We start from the raw sequence: 10459 nt of genomic DNA on the forward strand, positions 1-10459 counted from the left end.
TGAGATAAATCAACCAGAAAGATTTTCAGAGAAGAAAATGTAGGAACATTCACACTGACTAACCAAATAACTTTATTCCAAAGGCACATATTCCCTGCTACTCCTGTCAAAATCTCTGGTTAGCGTAGTGGTTATGAATCGGGCTGTGAACCTTAAGGTCAGCGGTTCAAAACTACCAGCTGTTCTGCGGGAGAAAGATGAGGCTTTCTACTCCCGTAAACATTTATACCCTCGGAAACCCTGTACAGGGTCGCTATGGGTCGGAATCGACTCGACGGCACTTAACAACAACGACAACAAGCATATCACTGTATGAACCCTTTGAGTCCTCAGATTAGCCCAAGAAAAAGGCGCTATTGTTTCTTTCCAAGCCTCCGTGTTACTATGTGGAAACTGAGGCACAGGCCATTAAGCTGTTTGCCCAAGGGCACATGGTGATGGGGGTCAGAGGTGACTCAAGGCTGAGCCTTTCTCCAGCACAGTGGCCTCCCTCTTCTAGTGACAGTAGTAACAATAGTTAGCTTATTGGGCAGTTACAGGCAGGTGGAATTTTGTGGAGTATCCCCTCAGTCCCTACAGGAATCTTGCTGTTACGTGCCACTGAGTTGATTGAGACCCCTAGTGACCCTGTATAAGTTTTCCAAGGAGCAACTGGTGAGCTTGAATCACCAACCTTGCAGTTCAAACAACTTTGCAGTGTGACGTATTAGCCCACAGCAGCACACCAGGACTTACTAGGAAGTGAGTGTTGTCACCTTATGAAGGAACTGAGACTTAGAGAGGAACAGTGACCCATCTAAGGCTGCACAACAGGTAAGGGGTAGAGCTAAACCCAAGGGTATCTGAACTCACGGCCTTCATTTCCAGCCAGTGTACTTTGGGGCCTTGGTTCCCAGGGTATGTGTGTGTGTGTTGGGGTGGGGGGGGGAGGGCAGAGAGACCCAATGTTGCCATCTTCTCTGAAATTTCCCTGTTGTTGTTTTTAGGTGTCATTGAATGGATTTCCAACTCATATTGACTTGTGTTACAGAGTAGAACTTTCCCCACAGGGAGCAGACTGTCATGTTTTTCTCCCATGGAGCCACTGGCTGGGTTTGAACCTCCAATCTTTCCATTAGTAGTCAAGCACTTAAGCATTGTGCCACCAGGACTCCTTAAATTTCTGAACCTGCTAATATTTTAAGACAATAGGAGCATCCAGGAAAATACCATTATGCCAACCTATAATCTGGTCAGCAGTTCAAACCCATCATCTGCTCCATAGGATTTAATCTGGGAAACCTTAGAAAGAAATTCTACTTTGTCCCAATGGGTCGCTATGAGTGTGAATTGACTTGATGGCAAGTGAGTTTGGTTTGATAATAGTCTAATCTGGACATCAAACATTTAATTTATAGATAAACCATTTAGAAGGTTGCTTAATAATCCAGGCCCCCTCCCTCCTGGAGGAGATGGAATAACATTCATTCCCCTCAGGGCAAGCCCGTAGATGCTTTCAGTAGCCCTCCAGAATGGGAGACAGTGCCTTGTTACAGATGAGGAGACTGAGGTCCTACACAAGTAGTGGCAGTTAGGATTTGAACCCAGCACTGCCTGATCCCAGTATAGTGCTCATACCCAGTCTGCAAGAATGCCTGTGGATGCCATGCTGTAGAAGTGGACAGAGATGGTCATGGTCACCCCAAAGTTATTGATTCCTGCTCAGCCCAGACTCCTGGGGACAGCACTCTGGATGCATGGTCAGTCTGGGTTAGAGGGAGGGATGCATTGTAGGGAAACCCTGAGGGTGGGTGATGGCTCTGCTTGGTGAGTTAGCAAGAACTTTCTAAAGGAGAGGGGTCTCTGGAGCTAGAGACATGGAGGAAGGACCATCTAGTTTAGGGAATATTCATAGATGTGGCATGACTGGGCTTTTGGGGAGCATGACAGGAAGTGAGAGATGCCACTGGAGGTGAGGCTTTGAGCGATGGGCAAAGATCTTAAACTGGACCAGAACTTTTGTCCGGAGAGAGGCAGGGACCCTAGAGGGCCGTGTGCAGAGCAGGCGCCCTGACTCAGGTGCTCACGGGCGCCCTCTGGCTGCGGAAAGGCGAACAGACTGTTTGCGGGCTAGGGCCGGAGTGAAGGTGCTGACCCAGATGGGCGCTGAAGGGGCTGGGCCAGGTGAAGGAGGCAGAGGAGGGAAGAGGTGGGTGAATTCTAGATAGACTTGGATCCAACAGGGCTTGCTGATTGTTGGAGGGGTTTGAGGGGTGCCAGGGTGACTCCCAGGTTCCAGCTGATCTCCCTGACACGGGGGTGGATCCTTCTTTGGGGAGGAAGGGTCCCCTCAGCCAGGGCTTCTCCCCTTGGACACTACTGCCAGGGGCGGATGCTTCTCTGGGAAAGTGGGGGCTGTCCTGTCCTGTGCACTTGAGCAGCATCCCTGGCCTCCCACCCCCACTCGACACCAGTCGCAACCCCCTACCCAAATTAATACAACCACAAATGTCTGCCAAGACAAGGCAGTTGTCAAATCGACCCTGACTCATGGAGACCCCATGTGTGCCAGGGTAAAACTATTCTCCAAAGGATTTTCAATGGCTGACTTATTTATTTATTTATTTATTTTAAATAGATTGCCAGACCTTTCTTCTGAGGTGCCACTGGGTAGATTTGAATCTCCAATCTTTTAGTTAGCTGCAGAGTATACTCACCATTCGTACTACTCAGGGACTAAAATGTCTGCTTGTTGTTAAGTCAGTTCCGACTCACAGCAATCCTATATAGAATTTCCAAGGAATGGCTGGTGCGTTTGAACTGCCAACCTTGTGGCTCAAACCGACCTTACGGCTCATGCTTACCCTATAGCACCATGTCTACAGACATTGGTAAATGTCCTCTGCTGGGGGTAGAATCACATGCCCCTCTCTACTGAGGATGAGTTCACTAGATCTTTTCTTCTTTAATCCCCTTCTCCAACTAGTTGCCAAGAGCTACTGATTTGACCTTTTAAGTCTGTCTTCCTCCATCCATCCCCTCCTCTCTAAGTTCACAGCTCCCAGCTCTGGCCTCATCCTCCTCTCTGGCCTTCAGTCTCCAGTCTTGCCCTTTTTCTTCCTCCACACAAACCACCAAAATATATTCCATCACAACCAAATCTGCCTGTGTTCCTCGCCAGCACTACCCACCAGGATCCTCAGGTGAAAGGCAAGATGCCCAGCGTTTGAGGCCATGCCCAGCGGCACTGCTACCACCTCCTGGCCTCTTAACATTCCCTGCCTTGTCCTTAAAGTTCAGAGAACTCCAATCCCTCGTCCTTGCCCAGACACACAAGTCCCTTCATACCTCCAGGTCTTTATTCATACAGTGCTTGCCTCTGAAATCCTGACCCCATACCTGATATTCCCTTTTTTCCCTCTAAACAGCTTTTTTTTTTTTTTTTTGAAAATATACTTCATTTTTAGGGCAGTTTTAGGTTTAAAGGAAAACAGCACAGAAAGTACATCTATGTATTGTAAGTAACTCTATTCCCTCTCCCCACTGGACCATTCCTCCTCTCATTCTCTCCTCTTGCATTAGATTGCTGTATTTGTTACAATTGATGAACCAATGTTGATAGATTAATCACATTAGAACTGATTAACTATAGTGTTTACAACTACTCTGAAAGATAGCTATTGTCGCTTCTCTTTTACAGATGAGAAAACTAAGGCTCAGAAGAGATGAGGTAACTTATCCAAAATCACAGATATAAAAAGCAGGGTCAGGATTGGAAATCAAGTCTGTCAGATAGCGAAAGTGACAACCAGTCCAACTCCCAGGTGAGGAGGAGGGTGGAAAATGTTGTGGAGATACTATCTTCCATCCATCCATCCACCCACTCATCCACTCATCCATCCACTTACCCACACATTCATCCATATGTTCTTTATCCATCCACCCACACATCCTTCCATCCATCATCGATTCAGTTATCCAACCGTCCTCTATCCAGCTTCCTTTCACCCATTCATTCATCACTTCATCCATCTATTCACCCATTTTTTCATCTGTCCACCAATCCATCCATCCACCCACCCAACCACTTACCCATCCACCGACACATCCACTTACCAACCCATTCATCTGCCCATCCTCCATCCATCAGTCCATCTTCAACCCATCTCCCATGCATTCATCATCATCCATATTTACATCACTCATCCATCCATCCATCTATCCACTCACACGTCTGTCTATCCATTCAGCTTTCCATCTGCCTACCCGGTCTCTCAACCATCAGTCCACATAGGAATCCCCTGAGCCATCGTCATCCATCTGTCCATTCACACTTGCATCCCTCTAACCACTTATTCATCCATCAACCCAACCTACCTACCCTCCCTCAGCCACCCTCTCATCTCTCTCTCATCCCTCATTCACCCTTATGTTCCACTTCAAAATGGCAAACAAGACACAGTCCCTGTGCTTACAAAACTTACTTGGGATGATGACCAAAACCAATTAGACCAATTGAATTACTGATAAGTCAATGTCTTCCAAACTCAGCTACCACTCCCTCTGGTCCTGACCACCTTTAAGTCCAAAGACAAACAGACAGCCTCCCTAGATGGCTTTGATCCCAAGTCTCTGTCTCCACCATCACATCCTTCTCTCCCTCTTTTAATTCTTCTTCCAAAGTGGGTCAGGAATCAGGCCCATTCTGTATAACTTGGGGCTAGTTGTTTGTTGATCCTCTCTGGGCCTCCCTCTTTCTGTATCTATGGTGATAAAGAAATCCATCTACTTTGCTCACTACTGGAACATAGGAAGGGCATATTTAAATAAATAAATGAAACACTTGCACTCCTGTTCATCCGTCAAAGCCCCAGTTCTAATGCTCCTCTGCCATACAGCCTGACTCCCTAGCCAGAGGCCTCACTTCCCCTTCAGTTTATTCAACTCTGAATACACTGTGGTTCTAGGTGGGGATACGCAGCTCTGTCTCCCCCATGAGAAGGGGCTCAGGTCCTTCTTGCTCAACACAAAGCAAGGTCCTCAAGGACCTTTCAGAGGCAGCTTTAGATGGATGAAGGAAAGAATGAATGTGATCTTTTGGGGTATCCCCAATACCCAGAGTCTCACATGCAAGATCAGGGGTGAAAGAGAAAGACAGGAGTCTATTTTGGGGGAAACCTCCTGGGTCCATCCCCTAGACCAGGAGCCCACAGACAAGCCCTGTGTAGATGAGCCCCTCACCCCTAACCCAAAAGGGATCCTTGAGACGCCAGAGTGTCTTTGGTTCTTTACCATCAAGGTAAAAACTCCATTTCCCCTCACCTGAATGTTCCCAGAGTTGACTCTCCTCTGGGCCTTTGCTCATGCTGTTCCCTGTGCCAGGAACACCTTTCCCTGTCAATACATCTTTCTTAGCTTTCTCTCTGGTCCTAGCATAGACTCAGATCATAAGCCCCGCTCCTACTGACTGAATGTCCACTAGGTGCCCACTCTTGTACCAAGATACCTGTCCATTTTGATCCTCACTCTCTCTTCCCTTCCCCTGCCCCCCCCCCACCAAATGGGAGGTGTCACTGGTCTTCTGGTTCCACAGCTGGCCACACTGAGGCTGAAATGAAGACACCACCCAAAGGCCATGCAGTAAACAAACTACGGAGGTGTCAGATAGGTCTCAACCCCAAGTTCTCGTATGATGGTGAGCAGGTAGCTCTCCTGCCTCCCTGCCTGTAGTGTGAGGGGCCCCTCTGATGATCACTGTCTAAGTGCCCACCACAGCCCTGAACCCAATGCCTTGTGACCTCCTGATGCCTCATTTACCCCCCACCCATGAGATTGGGATCTGGGGTGTGGATGGGGGGCCGATAAGAAAGATTTTGATCTGTTTTTTTCAATATTGTATAAACTGAACCCTGGCTTCAATTTAGGTTCACAGTTCAAACTCACCCATTGGTGCAGCAGAAGAAAGCTCTGGTGATCTGTGGCTATAAAGATCACAGTCAAGGGAAATTCCATAGGGCATTTCTGTGTGTCACATATGGATTCGTCATGAGTCGAAACTGACTTGGGTTCGAGCAGGGCTTGGGATACAGCATGTGCTTAATAAATGCTGGCCAAATCGGGGGATGGATTAATGCCTTGTCCACTCCATTATGACCCGCCAAAGGGATGCTTGTTCACGACTAATTGTTTACTGAGCCTGAATAGGGGCAGGAATCACATCACATCACCTGTGTAATCTCGCGAGACTGCTAAATCAAGGAAAAAAGAGGCAGCAGGGGAAACTAAGGCACAGAGAGGGGCGTGTCTGGCTCAAAGTCACACAGCCTCCAGTCCCACGCCCTCGTCCCTCCTTGGAAAGTCAGAGCAGCCAGCCCGGTGGCCAGGCTCCTCCCTCGGTTCCCCGCCAGGCCGCCTCCCTCGGGCTGGCACGTCAGACTCTCACGCTTCAGAGCTCAGCGTGCTCCGGCTCTCCTCCGCGCCCCCTCCTCCCCCCCGGAGCCGAGCCGGCAGCTGTCGCTCCCATGGAAACCGCAGCGCCCCCCTCCCCGCCTGCCGCGCCCCCCCCCACCTGCATCGTCCCCCCGGCGCAACCTCCGCTTTAAGACAAATATTGTCATTAACATGCAAATGCATATGCGATTATCATAAATGGGGGGCCCGCGAGGCGGCAGCAGCGTATGCAAGCCATCGAGGCGCTGTCCCCGCGAACGGTGGACATTAATATGCACCCCGCGAGGGAGAGAGGGGTAGCTGGGGTCGGGCTGGTCACCGTGGCCTCCATACGTGCCCAGTCCCAGTGCAGAGAGGGCTCTGAGGATATGCGCTGACAGGGGCTGGACAAGGGTTGAGCCCCCTAACTACCTGCTCCCCAATCGCTGACTAAACCCTGGGGACCAGGGAACCCCTCTCTGGATTAGGCAGTGATCTGCTCCCCAACTCGCCCTATCTTTCTCATCTCTCTTTTTCTTGCTGTGGGGGGGAAGGGGCCTAGACTCTGTGTCTCTCCCTGCCCACATGTCTCTGTGTGTCTCTCTGTCTCTCTCCCTTTTCGGCTGTCTCTCCTGGCATCTCTTTATCACTGTCCCCGTGAGACTGCCTCCAATCTCTGTTCTTCAGTCTCTGTTCCCCTCTGTTTCTCTTAAAAACAAACCCAGTCAGTGAAGGGTTGCCCAACTCCAAGAAGCCCCTCATTCTTGCCCTCTCTCCAGTCCAACACTCTCCCCAATTCTGGCCAATTCTCAACTCCCAAGGCACCACGCTCAGGCCCCACCTTCTCAAGTCCTCAGTATCAGTCCCAGTGCACAGACTTTTAGGATCTGGGGTGGCCCACCCACCCGTAGCCATGGTTGTTACCTGTCATATCCCCTCCCCCCAATGCCATCTTTGGGGGTCCCTTTTAGCTTGGGTGCACCTGTCATCCCTCTGGCCTGAGAAGGAGGGGAACCTAGCTGTGGTTGATCTTGGGACATAATATTTGCCCCTCTGGGCATCAACTTGTCTTCCATATGAAATGGGTTGAACCTTACAAGCTCACCTCAGCGGGGCTCCCGCTTCACTAGGAGATCAAATGAGCTCTGGAAGGTAAGAGTGTGCTGAGGGGGATATAGGCTTAGGGATAGGTAGAGATGATGATGATGATGATGAGAGTGTTAGAGAGCCCTTCCCACCCAGGTTAGTGACTTAGAGTTCCCCTGGTTAGTGGCTCTACCCCAACTCTTCTCTACCCGCCCCCCTTCATCCTCTCCTTGTGCCCCAAGAGACTCAGGTGTGGAAGTGGAGCTTCCTGCCTTTCTCAATTCCCCAAGGGTCCATCGTCCTTCATCTTTGCCTTTCTGACCCAACCCTAACTGTGGGTACCCTGTTGGCCCCCCAGAAACAAATAAGTAATGGCTGCAGGTGTCTGGACTCCCCTCTCCCAAGATCCCCCATTTTCCAGTTCATCACTCACACCTCTTTGACTAGGGTCCAGAGGGGGGCAGCCACTCGCTGGACACCACACAGCAGAGCCCTCAAACCAGACTTCCCTCACACTTGCTGAATCTGGCAACAGGGCCTCTCAACTCTCTCTCTCCATAGGAAAAGGGCCAAGTCAAGCCCAGTCAAACCCAGAAGGGTGGGGACCAGGAAGGAGACCTGTTCTTGACACCAGGGTGCTGGGGGACTGATGGGCAGGGCCTTGATTGTCCACTTAATGATATCCCCTCCCTGGTGACCCTAGCTCGGGGCTGAGATTGACCCAGGACTCATTCGAACTGAAGGGTGAAGACCAGACAGCCCATCCACCTGACCATCTAATTCCAAACTCTAGTAGCATAGTGGTTATGAATAAGGTCAGCAGTTCGAAACTACCAGCTGTTCCGCAGGAGAAAGATGAGGCTCTCTGCTCCCATAAAGATTTACAGCCTCGGAAACCCTGTACAGGGTCGCTAGGAGTGGGTTCCGACTCCACGGCACATAACCACCACCAAGAAGATGAGAGATGGGAAAAGATGCCTCAGCTCCAACTGGAAAAATTAATGTTACACTCATCCGGCTGACTTCAGTGACAGCAGAGAAACTGAGGCTCGAGCGCTTCCTTCACCCCTCGCTTCGGAGATTTTGAAATAAGAAGAGAACGACTGACCATGTGGGCACCCCACTTTCCCTGAACCTCATATTTCCCCCTGAACCCAGAGCTCACCAACAGTTTTTCCATTCAACATCTGGGGGCCACGTGGGCACTCCCCAACCCCCATCGGAATCTTTCTAGAAAGGGAGAGGGTGTGAGGTGTGTGGGGTAAGCTCTTATCAGTCTGGGACCCCAGAACTTGATCCCTAGCCTTTGTGCTCCCCTCTGCTCTCATAGGCCACAGAAGGACTTAGATTCTCCAGGCCCCATCTTTATTTATTTATTTATTTGTGATAAGGTGGGGGATGGGGAAGGGTTTCTTTCCTCCTACCCCTCCAAAGTCCCAGTTGGAGGGTCTGACTGAAGTGACAGGCCTGAGCTCCATCCCACCAGACTCTTCCTATGGCCTGCCCTGACCGATCATTCATTTATTCATTCATTCCTTCACTTTTCATTCACTCACTCATTCATCAAACATGATTCCCTGCTTCATGTGTGTACAATGCTAAGAAGAAAGATGACGACCGATTAGGACTGAAACAGGGTCCTGGACCCTTTCGAAGACCACAAAGCTCCACACAGCAAACTGTCAAAACCAGCCCAAATTCACAGACACCCCCTCAAGGTGGCCATCCCAGTGAGAAGCAGGTGGGAGGGAGGGAGGCAGGCAGGGCCTCCCCAGCCCACCTGCCTGCTCTGATGAGCTTCAGGTCGCCCACGCCTCCATCCTCCTCCCTGGCCATCCCAAGATTGGGGCTTTGCCCAGTTGGATGGACCAGGTTCTCATTGTCTTTGGCCCCAGACCCCAACACACTGCTTCCAGGCTCCTCGGTGACCAGTTTTAACTTGAGCCAAAGGTGAAGGCCCAGAAGGGGCAGCAGGGCAGAGCAAGGGGGGAGGGGGAGGTTCTGTCCAAACAGCCATGGTGGGCTAGGGGGTGGGCAGAGGGGAGCATCTTAACCACCCGAACCTGGTGCTCCCCACCCCCTCCAGCTCCCTGTGCCCCCACCCCTTCTTTCTTTGTAGTTACCGATCAGCCCTGGGTCCTGGGCATCCGCGTCCCTGCCCCGCTGGCCTGGCTTTGTAAAAATGACCAAGGCAATGGAGTGCAAGGGACAAACTTCGACGTCGACAGGGTGGGGGGTGGGGGGGTTGGGGAGGCCGAGTGAATGGGGAGGAGGGAAGGGGTGTAGGGGTTCCCAGCAGCCCCCCCAGCAAAGGAAAGAGTGGGTGGGGGAGGGAGGATGGGGTGGGGGTCTGGGGGGAATGGGAGACACAGGAAGAGGGAAAGAGAAGATGCTTGGTTGGGGGGGGAGGTTGGGAGGTAGAGGGAGATGGGAGAGGAGAGAAAAGGAAAGAGAGAAGATGCCTGAAGGTGGGGAGGGAGGGAGTGGGGGCGGAGGAGGGGAGGGGGCCAGCTCCGATCTGTCAACTGCACCCCCAGAGGGGGGAGGAGGGGGTGGATGAGGAGGGGGGGTGATGCTGTGGCAGAGGCAAGCGGAGGGAGGAGGTGAGGAGGGGAGGGTGGGGAGCGAATGTGCCGGAAGGTGGGGTGGGGAGGCCGAGGGAGGGAAGGGAGGGGAGGATGGAGGGGAGCTGGGGCTCCCACCTTTGTGCATGCCCGTGTAGGGATCTTTGAGCACCGTCAGCTCGTAGATGCGGCCAAACTGCTCGAAAAGCGGCTTGAGGTCCTTCTCGTCCAGGTTGCGCGGGATCTGGCCCACGAAGAGCTTGATGGCGTCCAGGTCCTTCATGCCGTCGGGCTGGCCCCCGGGGGGCTCCGGCCCGCTGCTGCCCACAGGCGAGGGCCGCGGCTGCAGGAGCTGTTGCTGCTGCCGGCGCGCCTCGCTCTCCGTCAGGCGGGCCATGGCG

At 51.8% G+C, this 10459-nt stretch overlaps 1 protein-coding gene across 1 annotated transcript in view; it reads right to left on the reverse strand.

Moving 5' to 3' along the window:
• CELF5 (CUGBP, Elav-like family member 5) overlaps positions 1 to 10459 on the reverse strand; it is a 69992-nt gene extending 59533 nt beyond the window's left edge. Inside the window, exon 1 of the mRNA XM_006868955.1 lies at positions 10197 to 10459. Within this exon, the coding sequence (XP_006869017.1) occupies positions 10197 to 10455 (259 nt within the window). The 5' untranslated portion in view covers positions 10456 to 10459. The remainder of the gene's footprint in view (positions 1 to 10196) is intronic.

Source organism: Chrysochloris asiatica, unplaced genomic scaffold, assembly GCF_000296735.1.
Source record: "Chrysochloris asiatica unplaced genomic scaffold, ChrAsi1.0 scaffold00125, whole genome shotgun sequence".
In the NCBI taxonomy this organism is placed as follows: Eukaryota; Metazoa; Chordata; class Mammalia; order Afrosoricida; family Chrysochloridae; genus Chrysochloris; species Chrysochloris asiatica.